At 45.9% G+C, this 22,909-nt stretch overlaps 1 protein-coding gene across 4 annotated transcripts in view; it reads right to left on the bottom strand.

Moving 5' to 3' along the window:
* The window catches only part of FAM193A (family with sequence similarity 193 member A), a 166,187-nt gene that overhangs the window by 53,331 nt on the left and 89,947 nt on the right, over positions 1-22,909 (bottom strand). For 2 of the 4 annotated variants that reach the window (XM_072737703.1, XM_072737701.1), the window contains exons 3-7: positions 21,587-21,744; positions 20,677-20,844; positions 17,236-17,470; positions 11,028-11,152; positions 5,664-5,811 (exon numbers count right to left, since the gene is read on the bottom strand). In XM_072737703.1, coding sequence (XP_072593804.1) covers positions 5,664-5,811; positions 11,028-11,152; positions 17,236-17,470; positions 20,677-20,844; positions 21,587-21,744 — 834 coding nt within the window. The remainder of the gene's footprint in view (positions 1-5,663; positions 5,812-11,027; positions 11,153-17,235; positions 17,471-20,676; positions 20,845-21,586; positions 21,745-22,909) is intronic. The other 2 variants (XM_072737702.1, XM_072737700.1) reach the window with 1 other exon arrangement.

Below are 22,909 nucleotides of genomic sequence, written 5' to 3' on the forward strand. Positions count from 1 at the left end.
CTATTCCTGCAAATCGGGCAGCCCCGGTGGCGCAGCGGTTTAGCGCCGCCTGCAGCCCGGGGCGTGATCCTAGGGACCCGGGATTGAGTCCCACGTCAGGCTCCCTGCATGGTGTCTGCTCCTCCTTCTGCCTGTGTCTCTGCCTCTCTCTCTCTAGCTGTATCTCTATGAATAAATAAATAAAATCTTAAAAAAAAAAAAAAACTATTCCTGAAAATTAAAAAAAAAAAACATGGAAAGTTTCTCAATGCATTCTATGGAACTAACAGAACCTTCATACAAAATGGACAAGGCGGGGATCCCTGGGTGGCGCAGCGGTTTGGCGCCTGCCTTTGGCCCAGGGCGCGATCCTGGAGACCCGGGATCGAATCCCACGTCGGGCTCCCGGTGCATGGAGCCTGCTTCTCCCTCTGCCTGTGTCTCTGCCTCTCTCTCTATCTCTCTGTGACTATCATAAATAAATAAAAATTAAAAAACAAACAAACAAAACAAAATGGACAAGGCCTCAAAGAGAAACATTTAATGATGCCTCAGAATACAAACCCAAAAATCCTAAATAAAATATTCGCTACTTAAATCTAATAATAGATTAACAGAAAATACATCATAACCTAGTAGGCTTTAATCCCAGGAATGCAAGCATGTCTCAAAATTAGGAAACCTAATGCCTTTTTCATTTGTTTTCATAGAGAAAAACAAATACCATACCAATTCAATACCTATTCCTGTTTTGTTTTTTTTTTAAATCATAACTTAAGTAAGCTAGAAAAAGAGAAATATCCTTAATTTGCTAAAACTCTCACCAGTACTTATGGCAAGCATCTGACCTCATGGGAAGCCAGAGCTGTGCTCAGTGCCGCCAGTTACACTCAATTGTGAAGAGCTGAGGGCTCTAAGTGAAGCCAAACAGTGCAAATGCCAGAGAAGCTAAGACAAAACTATTATTTGCAGGAGACATGGGTCTTCTAGAAACTTCGAGGCAGCTAACTCACAAACTCCTGGAGAGTCAGTAAGGGCACTGGGTGGAATACCAACAGCCAGACAGCTGTGAGCACATAGCGTGGCCTTGACCCCAGAAGCCCCGGGGAATAAACTTGATGGGAAGTACACAAACTGTAAAAGCGTCATACAGAAGACAAAACACAACCTAAAACCAGAGATGTATACCATCTTCTTGGATGAGAAGATTCAATGCTGGTGCCAGTTCTCCTTTTACATCCTGTATGTCTGCCACTTTCAGGAAAAACATTTTCCTCTTAGAAGCAGCAATTACTGTTGCATGTTTAAAAATGATTTGGGGGTAGAGGGGATGGTGCGCCAGGGTGGTTCTGTCAGTCAAGCATCCGACTCTTGATCTCAGCTCAGGTCTTGATCTTGGGGTCATGAGTTCAAACCCCATGTTGGGCTCCATGCAGGGCATGGAGCCTACTTAAAATAAAATCTTAGTAACACCTGGGTGGCTCAGCGGTTGAGTGCCTGCCTTTGGCTCAGGGCATGATAGCCAGTCCAGGGATCAAGTTCCACATCAGGCCCCCTGCAGGGAGCCTGTTTCTCCCTCTGCCTATGTCTCTGCCTCTTTCCCTGTGTCTCTCATGAATTAATAAATAGAATCTTAAAAGATTTTAAATGGGCTAAATATCAGGAAAGGCAATTTATTTTAGTACGGAACTCAGTCCAGAGCTGTTTGATAGCTAATATCAACAGAAACCTCCTCCTCTTTGACCCTCTCCTCACGTCCTCTGGGATTAATTTTTCTGAACGTTTGGGTGTCTGCAGGCTTATGTCTGTGTCGAACAACAAATAAAGGATACATTTCAAAAAGCAAGCAAAAACAAGTGATTTCAAAGCTGTCACCTGTCTCCCACGTCCATGCTTATTTATGAATACTCAATTATTTTACAGATGTTTGAAACCCTGAAATTACTACATGATTTCTAAACTATTACTTGATTAGAAGAAAGTGGTGTCCATTCCAAGGATTCCAGAATGACTAGTACCCTCTGGATGCTGCTAAAATTGTTCAGTTTCCCTGACTTGTATTAATGGCATCATGGTTTCTTGATAGGGGAGTGAAAATAAGAATACATTTTCTCGTTGCTTTAGTAAGGAGTATGGGTTTTCTTTTTCTTTCTTATTGTGGTAAAATACACATAACATACAATTTACCATCTTAACCATTTTTAAGTGTACCATTCAGTGGCATTAAGTACATTCACATCATCATACAAACATCCCCACTATCCTTCCCTAAGATGAGAAACTCTGTCCCCCTGAAACACTCCCCGTTCTCCCGTCCTGCAGTCCCTGAGCCCATGAGTTACACTTCCTGTGTCTAGGAGTCTGGCCTCATATGAGGAGTGGGGGACCTTGTATACACAGATTTCTACAATACTTGTCCTTTCATGTCTGGTTTTGTTCACCGAAAGAAATGTCTAAGGTTCTTTATTTTAGATCTTCTATTTAGGCCTTTTCCCACTTGAGTTAGTTTCTGCATCTTGGCTCCAAAGTCATTCTTTTGCATGAGTATGTGCAGTTTCCTCAGCAGTTTGTTGCAGACTGTCCTTTCCCCTTTGCGTGGCCTGGCACCCTTACTGGACATCATGTGACCACATATGTCAACACCACATTGTTGGGATTACTGCAGCTTTGCAGTCAGGTGCAAAATCACAGGAGTGAATCCTCCAGATTTGTTCTTTTGCAAGACGGTTCCGGCTATTCTAGGTTCCCTGAGATTGCATAGGAATTTTAAAATGCGTTTTTCTGTTTCTACAAAAATGACTTTAGGATTTTGATAGGGATTGCACTGAGTCTGTAGACCACGTTAGCTAACATGGACATTTTAATATTAGTCAGTCTTCCAATGAACGCAGCATATACTTCCCTTTATGTCTTTAATTTCTTTCAGAAATGAGTCAGAAAAGACTCCTTGAGTCAATTTGTAAGTATTTTACTCTTGATACTGTTGTAAATGGGACTGTTTTTGTAACTTCCTTTGCAGATTATTCGTTAACATACAGAAATATCACTTTACGCATTTACTTTGTTACTGATGCTTTGCTGAATTCATTTATTCAACAGCATTTATTTTTTTTACAGTCTTTAGGATTTTCTACACATAAAATCATATCACCTGCAGAAATAATTTTAGTTCTTCTGTTTCAATTTGGATGTGTTTTATTTTTTTCCTGAGCTGACTGCTCTGAGCAGAACTTCCAGTACCATGTTGAATGGAAGTAGTAGAAACAGCATCCCTACCTTGTTCCTCATCTTAGAGGAAATGCTTTCAGTCTCACCATCAAGTCTGATGTTTCTGTGGGGTTTTATGTGTGGTTCTCAGTATGTGGAGGTGGTTCTCTTATGACCCTAGTTTGTTTGATGTTTTTATCATGAGAGGGTGCTGAATTTTGTCAAAAGCTTTGTAGATCTGCATCAATGGAGATGATCCCATGTTTCCCCCTCTATTCTGCTGATGTGTATATTACATCGATCAGTTTTCATGCCCTGATCATACTTGCATTCGAGGAAGAGATCCCACTTGGTCGTGGGGTACAGTCCTTTCGATACGCTGCTGAATCCTGTTTCCTGGTATTTTGTTGAGGATTTCTACACCCGTGCTCTTCATGTATGTTGGTCTATAGTTTTCTTTTCTGATGGTGTCTCTGTCTGGCTTTGGTATCAAGGTGATGCTGGCCTCACAGAATGAGCTGGGAAGTTTCTCTCCCCTTCAAGTTTTTGGAAAAGTTTGGGAAGGATTGGTGTTAATTCTTCTTTAAATGTTTGGGAGAATTACCTGTGAAGCTCTCAGGTCCTGGGCTCTCCTCTATGGGGAGATGTTGGATACTGATTCAATTTCTTAAACGGACTGTGTCTCCATGACTTAGTCTTGGTAGGTTCTGTTTCCAGGAATTCTTCCACCTATCTGAGTTAACCTGTGTTGGTGTACAACTGTTCATGGGACTCTCTGACAACCCTTTTCGTTTCGTTAGGATCAGTAATAATGTTCCCACATCATCTCTGATTTCAGTCTTCTCTCTTCTTGTCCTAAGCCTGTCTAGCTACAGGTTTGTCAACTTTTGGTTTCACTGACTTTTCTCTATTCTCTATTTTGTTGACCTGCTCTAATTTTTATTATTTCTTTCCTTTTGCCAGCTTTGGCTTTTGCTAGCTTTGGCTTTTGTCTTTTTTCCCCTAGATCCTGAAGTTGCCAAATTAGGTTGCTGATTTAAGATCTTTCCTACTTTTAATTCTAAGCATTTAGAGCTGTAAGAACATACACTCTTAAATAAATTTCATTTCAGCTTTACTTTTTAAACTAAGACTGTATTTTCCTTCCTAGAGAAAACAAGTATGTCAGCCTATGCAGGTGACACGGTGTGGCCAGGTCAACCCTGACCTGATTAACAGCTGCTGCCAGCCCAAGGCACAGCTGGTCAAAGGTTACCATGGTACCTCAGAGCCTCAGTTCCCTCTGGAAACTGTTATTTTATACATGCCTTTTTTTCGTCAGAACAGCAATGATAATGCTGTGTATTATATTCCTAAATAGACTTTTAGCTTCAGGTACAAGTACATTAAGAAATTACTATTCCTAAAGGTTTTCTCAATCTTAGTAAAGTCTCAGTCTTTCCTTTCTTCTAAGAGTTATCTTGGGGCACTTTTTGTTTAGTCCCATTTCAACTGGAGAAAGGAAAGGATTTCTGAAACTAGAAGTGCATTTATATCTGTTATACCTATAATGAGAAATGAGAAAAAAAGACTGCATAGGGCAGGATGTAGACCCCCTGATCCAAATCCCAAAGTCTCAAAAGTATAATATATAGAGGGGTGACTGGGTGGTGCAGTCAGTTGAGCATCCAACTCTTGGCTTTGGCTCGGGTCATGATCTTAGAATCGTGGGATCGAGCCCCACGTCATAGTCTGCACTCAATGCAGTGTGTGCTTGATATTCTCTCTCCTTCTGCCCCCACCCCTATGCTCTCTAAAATAAACAAATATATCTTTTAAAAAAGAGAGAGAGAAAGTATAATACAGAGCTCTAACAGTGTTCCCTCATTACTCCTTATGCCCTATTACCTTGAAAATGGCTGTTCTGAATGCCTCCTCCTCTGCCCACCCTCTTGCGGTTTTGGAAGGTGGGCAGGCAGGCTGGGGTGCCCTCTGGGAGTCCTGCTCTGTGTTCCCAAGAGGTTCCTGCTGATCAGCTGCATCTGCCCTTCAGGCCCCACCCTCACCAGGAGTACCCTGCTTTCTTGGGTCTTCCTCCATCCCTGTCAGCCAGCTGCCAAGCACAACCAACTCAGTTCTGTCTGCATTCCCTCTCTGGATAGTTAAAGACAGAGAAGGGGGTCTGAGCAGCAGAGCATTCCATGAATGGTTCCACAAATTACAAGGCTCAGCAGCTCCCCAAGGCCCCACAGGCTCTTGCAGATAACACTGAGCTAGGTGGCAGCCTATGCAGGTGACACTGGGTGTGGCCAGGTCAACACTGACCTGATTAACAGCTGCTGCCAGCCCCAGGCACAGCTGGGTGAAAAGTTACCATGGTACCTCAGAGCCTCAGTTCCCTCCGGAAAACCAGGGACTATACTCCTCCCACCTGTACCTCCCCGATCACCTTGGCACATGTACCTTACCCACGGCAGGTCCTGGTGGCACGCACTCACCTGCTCGTCGACATAGGCATCGATCCTTTGCTGGCATTCCAGCCACTCCTCCGCCACCCTGCGCAACTCCTCCTCAGAGCGCTGGTACCGCTGCAGCAAGGTGCTATAGGTGTCTTCATTGCATGTGTCATGCGTCGTGGTTCCTAGCCTAGGGAGAGAGGCATTTCAGCAAAAGAAAGGGGCCCAAAGGCTCTGGGCCAGAAACCAGAGATTTGCTTCTGTGTCACCTCCTCTCCCAATGTGACACATGGGCACCACCACACACCACACAAGGCTGCTGTGAGGGCTCAGCAAGTACATGTGCAAGGCACCAGAACACAATCTCGCATAAAGGAGAAGCTCAAAGAAGAAAGAGCTTCAAAGAAAAAAAAATAGTAGTGAATAAGACTGTCCTACAAGACTAAGGCCTTGGGGCACCTGAGGGGCTCAGTCAGTTGAGCATCTAACTCTTGATTTTGGCTCAAGTCTTGATCTTGGGGTTGTGAAATCGAGCCCTGCATTGGACTCTGTGCTCAGTAGGGAGTCTGCTAGAGAGTCTTTCTTTTTCCCTCTACTCCTTCCCCTGCTCTTTTGCGTGCACGCTCTCCCCTTCTCTCAAATAAATAAATAAGGCCTAGGATCCAGTTTACTAAATGTGGGCTTGTAAATTATTTTTCCCCAGTGAAATATACTGACCCAGGGAAAACACAACATTTAATGAAAAATATAAAACTTGGACCCAGTTTTCAAATTAAGTAAAATAGAAAATCTGATCCAAAGAAATACATTTTATAGTGTTTATTTTTATATTATTTGTTAAGAAAGATGGTTAAGATGCAAACGAGAAAATGAACTGAAAATAAAACACAAATACTATAAACAATGAGGAAGACACCTAGACTTCCAGGAAAGAGAATGTGGGATGAGAGGGTGGCCTGGGGGTGAACAGAAAGCCAAGCAGGGCAGGCAGGGACAAGGGGGTGAGCAGACTAACATGGTAAGTTGTCATCAGAAAATGTTCATTTTCTTAATATCCAAATACATTAATGCTGGAACCAAACAACTGTAATAAAGCATCTTGACAGGGAATTTCAAAATCAAGACAACATTTATCATCACTCAAGGGCAAAAGGCCGTACAGGAATAATCATCATGTCGACATAGAGAAACTGGAAGCTACACAGTGGGGACATCTAGATGAAAGGATTCTAGATAACGAGGTACCCGTTAGGAAGCTTATAATTACATCTCTTCACTCACAGATGTGCAAATATATACTGTACTTACACCTGTGCTTTGAGATAAACTATGCCCAGGTTAAGTAAAGATAGGATGATGGCATCATGTTTAAAAGATGTGTGTTGGGCTGGACATAAGGAAAAAATCTAGAGGAAACACCAAATTGTTTACAGTACCTCTTTTTCTTTTTTTTTTCTTTTTAGTACCTCTTTTTCTTCATGATTTCTGTATTTTCAGAGATTCACTGCATGACAATCTAATAATTTTATAATAAAAATAAACAATTAAGTAATTTTAAAATTAGGACCATTTCAATGGGCACAAATGGCTCCCTCTCCTTTTATGTGTCTCCATCTGTGGGTGGACCCCACTTGTGACTACTGTGTAAAACGGAAAACCTACAAAGGAACTCACAGCTGCTGAAGTTATCTGCACACATGTCCAAGTGTGGAATCACTCCAAGGAGGGACCAAGCAGAAGCCAGGCCTAACTGAACAGGTGTTTAGGGGAAGCCAGAGACAGGAAAGAAACCAACACTGACCCACACAGTGACTGAGACTCTCAGGCACCAAGGCTGTCCTTCTAAGGCTGTTTCTGCCCCTCAGGATACAAAACTCCTCAAGGCACAGAATCTAGGGACTCTGAGGCTGCTCTGGGCTCTGCACAGCTACTAGATGGCCCTTGGGTCTAAGAACACAGCCCTCTGTCTTGCAGTTCACCAGCCCATGGAGCAGTTGCTTTCTTCCCATTTCTGTTTCCACAACCTTGCTTGTTACAGACAGATTTCCACGCTTCACACAAAGCTTGCCTTCTATGTAATGCCATCGCACCCTTCTTGTACTACTTGGAAAACGGTTATGTTAAGGGAGCCCGGCATCTGCCTGGCACACACCCCTCTTCCTCTCCTACCGGAAGTGAGAGCTGCTCTCCTCTACCATGATACAGGTTCCATTTTGAGCCAAAGTAGCCAGGGTTCCTGGGACATCTCTGCTGGGATAATCGGAGCACAATGTGTAGGCACAAGGCTTACATTCAAGCTGAGCTGAGCTGGAATCCAGACAGAAAACAAGGAATGTCCTCACGGTCACACGACACAAGTGGTTTAGCAAACAGATTACTATCTAAGTATTCACTCTGTAAACACATGATAGTGCTATGGACAGATCCTCACAGTAACATCTATTACAGATAGTGCATGTGCAACATAAGGAGAATGAAATAAAGTCAGTTTTGGCAAGTTTATTCACAAGCCTAATCAAAAATTTCCCTAACAATTAATATCATGTATTTAAAATAAAAACCAATTGGGCAACCCTAATACCCACCAAAACAAACAAGCAGATAGTGAGGCTCCTGGTCTTGCCACCGGGACAGACACAAGCCTGATGAAGCTCCTGGACCTCACTACCAGTCCTCGGGCAGCACAGACAGAAAGCCTGTGTGGTGCTCCATGAGCACACATGCCACAGAACCTAGATGCTGGGCATCGCTGCAGGTTCTCCAACAGATATATTATAAGGGAAAATGAATAGGGTGGGGGCCTGCAGACTAAAGAATTATAAAAAACGTGGGGAAAAGAAGGAGTGGAGTCATTCACAATGATAGAGTCTCTGGGTGATGAGAAAAGTCTTGGCAACAATCACTGGTGATGGTTGCTCAACACTGTGAAAGTAATTAATCCTACTTAACTGTACAGTTAAACGTGGTTAAAAATGGCAAGTTTCGTGTTGCATATATTTTACCACTATTTTTAAAAAGTAGTAATGTGATATACCAACAGCTGTTGACCTATACACTTTAAATGAGTGAACTGTAATGGTATGTAAATTATATCTCAGCACAGGGGTTTAGAAAAGGAGAAATAATTTACCTGAACTAAGTGAGCTCCTTTACATGAAGTCAACTTCATGTAGATTACTTGTATTAAAAAACAAAACACAAAAGATACATCAAATGAAAAATGAGGCAAGACTATGGAAAGGCACATTTGAACAACAGAAGAATAAACAAGGAAGGAGTAGGGCTGCTGTGGCCAGCAGTGTAGTGGCAGTTCCAGGGGACATAGCAGGCAGAACGGACTGACTTCCTGGGGCCACGGCACACTTGCCGGCAGCTAAGGCACACTCATGCAGCTGCACATCTGCTCCGTGTAGTCTTCGCAATCTGTATCATACTTTAAACACATAGAGCCAGAGACCAGGGTTTATGTGCCATAGATACAGTCATTACTTCAGGGGGTGGTATTTGTATATAACGTGTGTCAAAACTTTTACAAGTTGTTCAGTGCCTATCTGTACACTAGAAGATCAGATCTGAATTATTCTTGGGTCTGACAAGGGAGCGTGCTGGAGAACTCGAAGGAACTGTCCCTTCTGGTGTCACCAGCTCCCCTGGGAATGCTTCGCTTGCCTCCTCCCAGCTCTGTCCCCATCTGTATTTCCCCTGCTGACAATCATTGGAGTCTGACCATCAACTGCAATGAGTGAGAAAGAAACCCAGAACTAGGGGCACCTGGACGGCTCAGGTCAGGATCTCAGGGTCGTAGGATTGAGCTCTGCATTGAGTTCCCTGCTCAGTGCGGAGTTTGCTTCTCCCTCTCCCTTCTCCCTCCCTGCTTCTCTGCCCCTCTCCCTGCTCATACATGCTCTCTCAAACAAATAAAGACAGAAAGACAAGAAAGACAAGAAAGACAGAAAGAAAGAAAGAAAGAAAGAAAGAAAGAAAGAAAGAAAGAAAGAAAGAAAGAAAGAAAGAAAGAAAAGGAAAGCAAGTAAATAAATAAATCTGGAACTAGGACACGGCCAAGAATGAAGTTTCAGGATACATTTCAGGTCCCTGTCACTCACCCCCAATTGATGACAGACCCATCAAATGAACTGGCTCAGCAGAAAAAAAATACAAGGCCCTAGAATCTTCCTGTAAGAACCCCCACCTTCTGAAGATGCATTATTTCGTAAAAAGTGGCTTTGGTGGATGTAAACATCAGTGACTAGGGACAAAACTATCTCCTACATTTCAAACTCACAACTCTGAGAACTTCCCTGACTCTCTCTTTGGTGGAGGTGACAGGACACTCAAGTCTCCAAGACCCACCATGTAACGTGCCAGATGCTATGAGACTAGACACACAGGGAAAGGGCAGGCAGGGAGCAGGCTGTGGGGAAGGGGATGCCGGGAGGGTCAGGAGCCAAGCAGAGTACAGGCTACACCCACACAACACTTCATTCAGGTCTCTCTGCCCCCACCACCTTTATTCAACTACTTTCAGGGTTATTCTTTCTCCAGAGGTGAGGGTGTGAAGTGGGACCAGTTATGACCCCTCAGATAGGATTTAGAAATACAGGAAACAAGACTAGGTCGATACATGGATTTCAGGAGAAAACAAAGTGGTCTGGAAGCCAACCACAAACTTACTTAAAAATAATTTCCCTTTTTTGTGAATCTGGTCCAAATAAATTTCAGCATGGACATTTAAATAAAGATGACCAGGTCTATAGTACAGGAGTCCATTCCTTTGTAGGAAGCCCACAGGAACAAAAGCGCCAGACAGCAGAACCATGGAAGCATGCACCTAGCTCAGCAGTGCACAGTGACTGTGGATTCCAGGAGCCTCCTCCCAACTGAGCCGCATGTTGTCCACCCTGCCAGCCAGGGCAAAGGCCCTGAGCACCATCCTTGGCACCACTTGTCCTGGCACACATGAGGAAGCCCCATGGACACTCTACACCGTAAGGAGAGGCCAAGCCATGGACAAGGCACTGAGGGAATGTGTGAGATGCAAATCCCTGCCCTCAGTGCCCAGGAGCCCTCCTCCCTATTCCCACACCCTCTTCCTATCTCCCGCTGCACACCTGAGTGCCACAGTCATCTGGCCAATCCTGAGTCTCATCAAAGTAAAACTGCACATTTATCACAGCTTTTTCTTACTTACAAGGAATCTGCGGTGTTAAATCTTAGGGGCATTACCAGTGAGTTTGTGATTTGAAAATTTAATAGTTCTCTTGGGGTTTGTAGTTTCTGTCCAAACTAGATGGTTCCCTGAGCAAGAACTTCCACCAGGCGCTGGTGTTCCAAGGCACACATGCTAAAAGACAGGGAAAAGTACCGTGCTGTATGTATGTATGCAGATGAAGACCAGATAGATACCTGATCTGCGACACCAGTGCTGGCAAGTTGCTCTGGAGAAGTGGCTCCGAAAAGACCAGATTTTCAAACAGATGTTTATTATGCAGTTCCCATGTCACCTGGAACTTTTTCAAGTGTTCATTTTCCTAGTCAAAAAAATAAATAAATAAATGGAAGATGTACCGAAATGATGAAGACTAAAGACTCCCCAGAAGGATCAATCCCCTCCATCCCTCTTTCAGGCCCAGAACATTCTGCGGACAAGGGGTTGCTGCTCCCTGTACATCCAGAATACACCCTAATGCAGACCTTTGCCACACGCACACGGGACCCCACTTCTCCTCCCTTCCAGATCCCTCACACACAGAAAGGGGCTAAGACACACACAGATGAAGAAGGGACAGAGAAAGAAACAAATGCATGTATTTGACGGTCATTCCTTACAACCGTGCTCTCAAATGTACTGAAAGCCCTACTCTTCAAACATTTAAATGCCTACAAATCCTGATGTCAGAGGGCACTCATTTTCTCACCTAACTTAAGAAATCTCCCATTCTGATAGATGCAAATCATTTCTCCACTAGTGACATGCTGTGAGAGGACAAGTCCTCCTCTCCCTAATAAAGGCAAACTCATCAGTTACTGTAGATAACTTAAACATTTGGGAGTGTCCTGGCCCTCACAGAGAATGACATTAGAAGAAACATCCATTTGTCCTCAACAGCAAGGTTTCCTAGAGGCAGATCTTGCTACGACATATGCTCATGGGGATCCTTGCTTCCACCTGGAAGTAAGGCTATACAGCTACTTGTCCTTCAGTCATCTTACATCCTTGGCTAGATGTTCCTTCCCTAAACCACAGACGATTGGAGGAACCACTGAACAGTATGTAGCAACACTCAGGGTGACTACTTTTACAATTTAGCCAGACTGAATCCAAATCATCACACCTGGAGAAGTTAGTAAACAATCTACACATTAGGACTCCACTGTTTTGTCTCCCAACAGCTGGCTGGCGTGGAGGCTAGGAGAACCAGTTAAAATGGCCATTTCCTGTTCCTGAGCACAAGCATCGCTGAAACAGTGCTGAATGCACACCAGTGGCACCACTCCACCACAAAAGTATGCCAGCTCTGCCACCTACAGTCCTCTGCTCACACCCAATACAGAGAGAGGCCTTGCAAGGAAGCTGTGACACCGGCAGAGAACCTCAAACCCACACTTTTGCCCAAGTTTTCAGAGCTTGCTCTCACTCTCTGAGATGTGCATTTCAGCACCTCTCACTGCCATTACTCAATACAGGAAAGCTGGCCTGGGAACAGATAAACTCCGCCCATTTTCTGGAATGAGAAACTGTTGCCCAAGAATCTGATAAGGACGTGGCCACAGACAACACGTTGAACACATCATGTGTCACAGACGTCAGCAGAGACCACTCTGTGCAGGCACCGTGCCAGGTACAGGGACAGAGAGACTAATCCAGTAGGTCCCTGCTCTCCAGGAGTCACCAAGCGACAGAGGAGTAGGCAGTGATCCAATTTTTGTCTCTATAACAAAGAACATGCAGGAGCTAAAGCAAGCCAGACCAGTCCCCCAGCTGGCTGAGGGCGGGCTCTGGGGAGGTGGCTCAGGAGAGCTGCGGGCTTGCCTGGGCTCCCCAATAAGCCTCTGGGGCTGAAGTGTGTAGTCCCTGCGTGCCTGCCTACTTGTGGGAGTGGGACACAGCTCTGGTTCTTGGGGCTCATGTTACAACAGGGAACTGGGTGAAGGCTGACTTAGGAAGATGTTTGGCATTTTTAAATGAAATCTGAGGGGATCCCTGGGTGGCTCAGTGGTTTAGCACCTGCCTTCGGCCCAGGGCACAACCCTGGAGTCCTGGGATCAAGTCCCACATCGGGCTCCCTGCATGGAGCCTGCTTCTCCCTCGCCCTGTGTCTCTGCCCCCACCCCTGTCTCTCATGAATAAATAAAATATTAAAATTTTTAAAAAATAAATAAATGAAATCTGAAATCATACTTTGAAATGAAGCATGCAAGAGAAACAGCAAACCCCAAACTCATTTCCCAGCTTAAAATCAACTTGGGATAACAACATGCACAGGCACCAGAGTGCTTGCAGGAAGTGTTCTTGGCACTTGCAAGTGTCACGTCATCAGTGCCCTTGACAACCCTGAACTGGGTGCTGCCAGGCCCCATTTTGCAGGCCAGAAACTGCCTAGAGAGGCTGACTGATGTGGCTGGGGGACCATGGGGATGGGAGTTTGTGGGGGGAAGGAGTGGTGTGCACTCACAGCTGCTAGGACAGGTGGTGCCTGCACATGAGTGGGGCTGAGACTCAGAGCTGCCTGAGCCAGAGGCAGGGAGAAAAAGCTCGCTAATGACTCACACTGAGGCTTTTCTAACCAAACTAGCTTTACTTCTTACATTCAACTGCAAAAAGGGTTTTGGGGGTCTGGAAGAAGAAAGAGGAGGTATTTAGAATCAAGTTCCATACCAGACCTTGAGAAATACTAGGATATTCAAGATTCTTCTGTCCTCGTGGATGGAAATTTAGATTTCATGATTACTGCAGCCAGGCAAGGAATTTCTAGATGGTGGAAGGCACAGCCCAAGTGTAGTCCAGTTCTATTTTAATACTTTAAATAAATTTTTAAAATGTGACCCTATCATCCTGTTTGATCCCCAGGGTAGTGCAGAATAAAGCCACAAAGGCTTTTCCCATGAAAGTCGTGTTTTTAGAAATACCTGTCTATGTCTACATGTACTCTGGGTTCCACAGATTCAGAAAAACAGGGGATGTTGTTTACAGAGAAGCCAGCTGAGTTAGCAGAGAATGACTTGGAAGGGTTTGTGCAGCAAGCCACCTTGCTGCTTGCTTTAAGGAAAACAAATGATATGATTTATGGCCAATATAAGATCTAAGCAAAACTTAGAACTTTGGAAAACTTGCACCTGCCACTGTGGCCTTAAAGCTTCTCCATTCTGATGAGGATCAATGGTGACAATAACAAAGGTCCTTTTTTCTACTGAATATCATCAGGAAGGTCTGCACTAAATTACTTGGTGAACCAGTATATCCCAAATGACCAATGTATGATGCTCGAAAAACATGTGCGGGCAGATCCATTCCAAGCGTGGGCTGGCTGCACCACTGGTTCTGATGTGACAGAGTGTGGTCAGCTCAGGGACATGCTTTCAGATTCTACACTGCAACCAAACGTTAAGAAGCACTCAGGCTTTGCTGTACTCTCAGAGAAGAATGGCTGAAAAGACTATTAAGATATTCCTCTCTATTCCAAATACAAATCTGTGTGAAGCAAAATTTTCTTCAAGAACTTCAGCCAAAGCACCCTACGACAACAGTGTGAGTGCAGAGCAGTTAGGAGAATCTATGTGTCCTCTATGGATACAGAAACTAAGATTTGCAAAAATGTAAATGATGCTCCTCTTCTTACTAAATATATTGGGGAAAATGGTTCTTTATTTAAAAATATGTGCTATTTGTGTTATGTGATGGGTTTATTATTCTAAAAGTGATTTAATACATAGTTTTAAGTTTCTCTTTTAATTTCAATGCAGCAAATATTGATAGATAAAATCTACAAGCGCCAGAGCCCTTCTGAGTCCTCAGTTTCTAAGTTGAAAGGACCCTAAGTCCAAAAATGCTGAGAACTACTGTCCTGAGACCCTGAGTTTAACTGCATTTTAACTTAGCTCTGTTAACTCTGTATACCACAAAGATCACTGCGTGGGCCTAAAAGGATATTGTTATAATTTTGTCAATCTTGTTGGATCCTCATGTGAACACTCCAACCATAAGAGAGACTTTTAAGGAAATTTTTTTTTAATTTTTTTTAATTTATTCAGAGAGAGAGAGAGAGAGAGAGAGAGGCAGAGACACAGGCGGGGGGGAGAAGCAGGCACCATGCAGAGAGCCCGATATGGGACTCGATCCCGGGTCTCCAGGATCATGCCCTGGGCTGCAGGCGGTGCTAAACCGCTGAGCCACCCGGGCTGCCCTTTTAAGGAAATTTCTACAGACTGAGTGTAAGTCAGTAACAAGAAATCATGGTTAGTTTCTGTGGCCTGACAGGGTACCTTGGTACCTAAGATGATGCCCAGCCCAGCATCTGTGCACTGCACTGCCTGACTCACTGACAGTCTTGACCACTGTAAAATGACATGTGGGCCTGGGAGGTTTTCACACCCCACCAATAGCACTTGTTGAAACCACAAACCTAGGGGGCAGTGGCTTATGACAAAATTTCTGGGTGGCGGTACCTCACCTCCACCCACCCCAAGATCACAATGGGCCCACGCCCCTGCTGTCTGTCCAGTGCCAGGGCCTCCCCTTCACCCTCACACCAAGGAGGTGGCCATCTGTGGCCCAAAACTGCGTGCCGATGCCACCCAGGGTGGGATTCGGGCTGTACCTCCTGTGTCTCTCAGGGTCAGAAGTTCTTGGAGTGAATGTTGGCTTTGGAGCGCACCAATTTCTCAGAATTCCAGCTTTCGGTTTGTTTTTCACCCCCAAGGCTTCTTGCCTTTCATGCCACCTCAGCAATATGTTGTAAAAACTTTTATCCAGTTTATGTTATCTGATAATTCCGTCGTTTCCCTTGAAGGAAGGAAGAGTTCAGGGTGCCTCGTCTGCTGTACCACTGGAAACCAAAGTGAGTACCTCTGCGTATAGTGAAAGTGACATAAATCACTGATCAAACAACTATATTTTGTTCTGAGCATTTACGAGTTTTTTTCCAAACCATAAGAAAATATTTCTAGGTAAATTGCTAAGAATTTGCTCCAATAAGCAGGATCCAAGTCAATCTCTGTTTGCTTCAAAACTGTGTTTCCCCTCTAACTGCCTGCAGAGGGCCTGGGCTTAAGAACCATCCAGGGCACAGTGGTAGCGCTCTTCACTGCTCTGCACGAGGTTCCGGGAGCAGAGTGACACTCTTCACACCTTGGCGAGCTTCTCTCCCAGCAGACTCAGGAAGGTCCAAGGGTGCTGTCCCAGAGGAGGTGGTGCTGAGGAATGGGTACTTTCAGTAAGTCGAGGCAGAAGAAGGAGAGCTGTGTGAGATGTGACATGAAGGACTGAGGCACCGGAGGCCTGCCTGGCCCTGCTCGGTGGGCATTCAATCCCAGAATCTAATCTTGAAGCACAGACAGTAGTCCCTCCCGACTCAGCAGCTCCTTTTCTCACAATGCACGCTCTCCTGAAGGCTGTCAAGAGTCACTTACCGAAATGGCAAGGTCTACTGCAGGGATGCCCAAGGAAGTCCATGAGCCCCAGGCCCAAAACTACTTGCAAAATTGGACGTCTATAAATTTTCCTAGCAGGAGGTCTATCAATTTTAGAATCACATAAAGACCATTGTATTTAAAATCTCAGGAAATAATGGTTACTGTATTTGTTTCAAAACGTAGTTTTACCAGTAAGAAAGTACCCAAAACTAGCCCAATGAAATATCATTTAGTAACAAAATTCAGGTAATGACAACTCCACAGACTATTGACAAATCAGTATTTCTCTAGCATTTGGATAGCATGAATGATGGGTTTCTTGGGGAGCATGGCCTCCCTGCAAGCAGGAGCTGCACCGGCTAGTGAGGTTGCCTGAGGGTTCCAATACCCAGCTTGGCTGGTTTCCAGTGGCCATGCTTCTACGACATGCTGCCTCCTACCCACATATGCTAACTTACCTTGTGAAGTGGTCAGAGACCCATGAGGACACACTTGCTTGTCTCCTTCAGTAGGACTACCAGTGGGGTGCTGACCTGACTCTGTGAACCCATTGTCAACCCAGGGCTGGATTGTGGGATCAAGGACTGTGAGCAAGTCCGTGTGCACACCGACAACAGAGCTAACAGCTTAAGACAGAAGCCATCTCTCTCTTTTCTCCCTATTAACACACACATGGGTCCTCACTTCATGTTGTCCCCCTCTTTCACTTCCTAGGCCTCAAGATCTCACACTGTATTCCCATGATGTATCACCCAGATATCAGTCCATGCTAAACTTTCATCCCACCGCAAAGTCCAGAGAGAAGAGAAAGGGGGGAGAGAGGATTCAGGTTCTCTCCTTCATGCCTGAACGCCGCAAAGGGGGTGCCCATGACGGTGCACAAGACCCACCACACACAAGCTTCAGCACCACCTCATGCGACCACAGTCATCCACTAGACTTCTGCCCGACAGAACTGGAGGAAGGTGGCTTTCTCTCTTACCAGTGTGCCAAGGAAGGTGCTGATTGTGCGTGCCGCCTGGCAGAGGGCGCCATACTCCTCGAGGAGGAGAGAGATGAACTGGTGTGCCTGTGGAGGGCCCTGCAGGGCAGACGGCGCTTTCACTTTAGATGCTGCCGACAGCTGCCGGAGGAGTCGGACCTTCATCTCCAGCACGTACTCCCTAGCTTGTTGCTCCAATCGCTGGTACAGCTGGTAGGGGTCCCTCTCACAGAGCCTGCACAGAGAAGACAGCGTCACCACTCACCTGGGACCCACCCACACACAGCCCTCTGTGGAACTGCTCTGCCAGCAAGCTGCAGGCACCCATCCAACAACAGCAACAAGCACCATCTTCTCAACAACCTGTGAGAGGTGCCATCACCCTGCTCAACACAGCGCATCAGCTGACAAAGCTCAGTATTTACACCAAACTTACTCTGTACTAGCACTGTGTCTCACATGTACCAACTCAAGTAATCACTGAGTTAATCATTGAGCTGAACCCCAAAGTCCACACGGGCTGGGTAAAACACTGGAACTCATGTGGCCAGCAGGTGGCAGAGTGTCCACACCAGGACCTCAGCAGCTGTCTTGAGAAGAATGCACTTTCTCAACCACAGGACCATTAAAAACACAGGAGACTGAAAACAATTCATTTTCAATGCCCGTATGTTAGGTTGAAAAGCAACGATTCCAGCACAGGTGGTACCTGGCTTGGAGGACTAGAGTAGACTGTTCTGTCCTTCTTCCTAGGAATTCAATATATAGTCCAAATGGGCTTGTATTATTTTTATAATCAGAGGAAACCGTAGAAGCAATATGTTTCTTTTTCAGTTATCCCACCAAAGAAACAATGAAAATGTATAAAATAAAATCTCTAAATTGAAAAGAAGGGAAAAAATTAATATGTGCCTTTTCACCAGGGCCACAATAGCAATTAACATTTTTATGAATGTTTTTCCTAACCTGGAACTAATCTACTAAAGTGGCTGCTACTTCTAACTGGGCACTTGAAACTGGCACTGGCCTGCAGACAGACCCAAGACCACTGGGGCGAGGACAGGACCCAGCTGTGAGGAGCCATCAGGAAAAAGCACCCAAAGCCAGCACTTTATCAGACACGAGTGGTGAAACCTATCAAGCTATGGTTCCTAGATTCTCCATAGTTCCTGGATCCTTTTACCTTCAGGGCACCACATCTGGTCAAGAGAAAAGAATGGATAGTGCCTTCTAGTCCAGTTTTATGCTAGTGCACCCCCTTGTTATAAAAACAAGAGGGGACTAAAACCTAGCAATAGGGCATAGGAAGCCTTCCACACAACGTGGCCAGAAAACAGAAAGACTTATGGAATTTCCACTGGGTTCAGTACATTTCAGAAAGATCTATCAGTTTTTTAGTGTTAAGAATCCCAACTACCCTGTGAAACAGAATGCATTTCATCTGTTAAAGGAATGCCACAGAAGACTCAAATGACAGAGAAACAACCAAACTTTCCAGTAGACTGGATGCCTCTTAGCATGGCCAATTAAACATCCATTTTATTTTTTATTTCTTTGCCCATTTTGTATCTTAGAAATTTAATGAAATGGCCATGTGGTACTTTTGCAATGAAATGGCCATGTGGTACTTCTGCAAGTAGATTTTTTAAAAAGTCGTATGACCAAGAGGCAGGAACATGCTAAAAGATGGTATGGTGGCTCATTCACATATACATTCAACAAACACCATTCTATGTGCGCTAAAGGCTATTCTAAGATGGCAAAGCCACAGCAGTGAAGAAGCTAAGGAAACAAACTCTCCACCCTTATGATGCTTATGGCATATGCAAGTGGATGATGGAATTCTGGGTAATGGCAGGAACATAATAAATAGGGAAGGCAAAGGGATAAAAAGTGATGGCAGGGAGGCCCCCGGGGTCTTAGAGAGGGTGGCCTCTTGAGAAGGTGACTCTGAAAAGTAATGTGAACAATGGAAGGGAGAAAAAACAACCCTGAGAAAGGAAGAACACTGCAGAAAGAAGAGAAGAGCAAATTTGAAGGCCCTGCAGCAGGAGCAAGTGTGGCCAGCAGAGGAACGGTGGGAAGCTAGCACAGCTGGAACGCAGTGATGAATGGTCTGAGGGCAGCATAGAGCAGGACCATGTGGGACACAGAGGGCCACAAAGAGGAGGCAAGGATTATCACCACTAGCTGTACAGACTTCCAGAAACGGGCTTTACAAACATCCCTCTCCTGATGTCTATCAGCCCACAAACGACAAAGACAACAGCACTCTTGGATGCAAGGACAAGGAAAGTGCAGCATATCTGATACAGGCACACTTTCAGCTAAAGGCGTAACATTTCCACATTCTTAACAGCGTATTTCACTAACAGGGTGATGCTGTTTCCCAAACCCCAGCAATTCCCATTACCACCTTTACCCTCTGCCATAACAGCTCTCATGGCTACTAGTGTCTGCCAAGTGTTTTCCTTCAACTGCTTATTTGACTCCAGTAGCTTCCTAAGCATTGGTAGTCTATGAAGTCATATGCCTGAATGGCAGGTCCCATGTTTCTTCCTCACACACACTAGGAAACCTAACTTCCAGAGCAGACACCTACCACCCGGAGCCATATCCTGTAACACTGGGGGTTTACCAGTCAAGTCCCAAACACACTGGCTTGATTCATCCATCTGTTAAGAGGACCCACAGCCAAGCACTACTCCTTGCTCCAGGATAAACTGTGCTGTACAGAAAACAACAGTTTCTAAAACCCCCATTCAAAACACGAGAAAAACAAACCAAAAGGAGAACTGACCCTTGAAATGTCTAGCTCAAATGCATTCCTTTTATTTGGAACACTCAAAAAAGAGGGAAAAAGATGTTACAAATTCTAAATAAGAATAAAAATGATGCCCATCTCAACTTCTGTATTGTCACTGGGCACAAGGTATCTGCTGGAGAACAGACACTCAGCTGTAAGCCACTCCTCGCTAAGAAACACCCACACAGACAGGCTTGGCTACAGCTGGCTCTGCACTCACACTACATGCACTTTCTCAAACTACCTGACCTTTCAGAAGGTCAGGCTTTCTTGCCCCCATAATAGGATAACTGCCTGTCCTCCATGGGTTGATTGCCTGAGAGAGTGCTTAGCATCATCCCTAGCACCGTAAAGATTGGAAAGTTGTGTTACAGTCTGTTACACTAAGAAATGAGAGAAACATGTCGATTCATTTTATTAAAAAGGCAATTAGCATTTCATCAGAATTAGAATTTGAAACTCTACCCAGAGGGCTTGCTTTTGGCAATCCCTCTGCTGAAGACTGGCCGTGCAGCTGGGGCTGAGCAAGTGGAGCCGAGCTTACTGGGTCCTGAAAGGAAAGCCCACCCCAAACAGAGGGGAGGCTTCCTGGGCAGCAGGTGAGGAAGGGACATGACGCAGGGGGCAACGTGTACCTATCCACGAGCTCCTTCACCCCCTCCTTGTCGGGCACGAGACTCTGGTCTTGGTCGTCGGCCAGTGGGGTCCCCGCCTGGCGGTAAATGCAGCGGACCATGTAGCGCACTTCTGACCAATAGTTCTGCAGCTGCTGAGGTTCCCGGTCCGTCTCTGCCGAAATCTCTCTGTGAGACGGCACAAGAGCAAGGAGGTCAACAGTTAGTGGACAGTCTGGGTCACCCTTCACCCTCTAGACAGCCTGAGGGGATGGGGGACAGACTCCCACCAGCACCCTCCAACTTGTTCAGCTCCTGGAGCTGGCTCCCATCTGCTATGGCCACAGGGAGGCCTGATGACCAGCACAAGCTCCAGGTGCCTGCAGCTGTCCAATCCCCCAGACCCCCATCCCCAGGAGAGTATAGACCCTCCTCACACAACAGGAGGAACCACACCTAGCATCTCCTGTCGGGAATGCTGATGGTCTCCTCCATCTCGGGGTGCCCAGTAGGCAGCTCTCACTCCCCACAAAGCCCCTGCTCCCCACTTGGCTGCACCAGCTCCTGTGATGACTTGAGTGCAGAGCCCCCAAGTCCCAGCTTCTCTTCCCTTCTGCCCTGCAGCCACTGCAGTGCCAGTCTGCTCAGCCTCAGATTCTAAGAGGCAGCTCTCTCTCCAGCAGGCCAGCCTCAGATTCTAATGACTTCGCTCTGCCTCCTTTCCCTGAATACTAGCTTGGTCCTGCCAGCCCTCAGTAAGGACCCAAAGATCCACATCCATCTTGTTCTTCTGCGTGACCACCAGGCTCCTCAGACTCAGGGATGGCTCAAATGCCTGCTGTCTTTACGGAAATGGCTCCTTTCCCGTTCCAGCTCCAGAGCATGTCAGAGTGGCCCTGCTCCCATCCATCCCGCAGGCACACACCGGTACCTGCGCTCGCTGCAGGCCTCACAGGCGCACGCGGCGTCCGAGGGGGCAGTGCCCAGCCCCGTTGAGGGCAGTGTCTGTGCACCGAGGGCTAGCCTCCCGCCGCCTGCCTCCGGCTGGGACCCACCAAGAGGGGAGTGAAGAAGAAAGTCTTGGCCCTGCTTTAAAAAGAGAACAGAATAAACTATATTCAAATGTTCACGGTACAAATTTATTAACATGTCAGAAAAATACCTTTTATTTTTTTATTTTTTATTTTTTTATAGAAAAATACCTTTTAGAAACAAATTTAAACCTAGACACTGACAAGATCTCCAATGACATCATCAGCATAACTTTCTCTTGGACATTCAAGAATTTTGTTTCCAACCAATTATTTTTTACCTTCGGACAGTTCTACCATAATCTCATGAAGACAGTAAGTTTCTTTCATGCTTTAGAAAAGAGCAGCTCCACTACCAGGGTCCTAATCAGCACATGCAACAATCAGCGCAGTGGGCGCCTCCTCCAAGTGACGCCCCAACACTCATGCCAGCTCCAACCCTCATGACTGGACCCAAAAGCCCCTAGAAGGTCCCATCAACAGCCATTACAGGTAACACAAATACAATCTTTGCCCTCACCCACCCAACCCCCCTCCGATCTTGGTTTCTCCTGTCTTGGGACATGACCCCACACCCACCCAACTGGCACCTTGTCCCTCAGTGACAGGACCTGAGAGGGACTCTATTATTACAACACAGACGTGTGGGCTCCAGTCCTAGAACAGATGATCCCCGTGGTGAAGAAAGGGTAGTAACAGGGTAGCTAGCCCCAAGCCATCGCTCCAACAGCCTAAGTAGAAGGGCAGAGCCAGGGGAGCAGCCCCTGAAGGGAGTGCACACACACAAACAGAACAGAGACCAGACCTGAGAGGCTGCGGCGTCTGCCGGGTGCTTGTACAGAGGGGTTGGACACCTGTGGCACCACCCCAGCCGCCTATTAGATGAAGCACAGGGAAACCAGGCCTGTCAGGGCCCCCCTGGGAGTTTGGGCACATGGACACGGAAGGGAGCAGCCTCTATTACATGGCAGGCTGGGGCTTGCGTCAGCAAACAGCTCCATCTGAAAAAGTTCCTGCTGGGTGAGTATGTCCCAGAATTACACCAGGGGGCAGAGCAGGGGCGGGAGGTGTCACACCTCCTTCCATGGCAGACAGTCTGGTGCAAATTCCCCATTGAGGTCTAGGAAAACCTAAAGGAGGGCCTCTTATATGCAAGAGCCACTCACCTGTGGGACACCTGTTAGGACCCTGGGCCTTGGTCACCAAAGAGAACTCACAGACAG

The sequence above is a fragment of the Vulpes vulpes genome, chromosome 14 (genome assembly GCF_048418805.1).
Source record: "Vulpes vulpes isolate BD-2025 chromosome 14, VulVul3, whole genome shotgun sequence".
Classification (NCBI taxonomy): Eukaryota; Metazoa; Chordata; class Mammalia; order Carnivora; family Canidae; genus Vulpes; species Vulpes vulpes.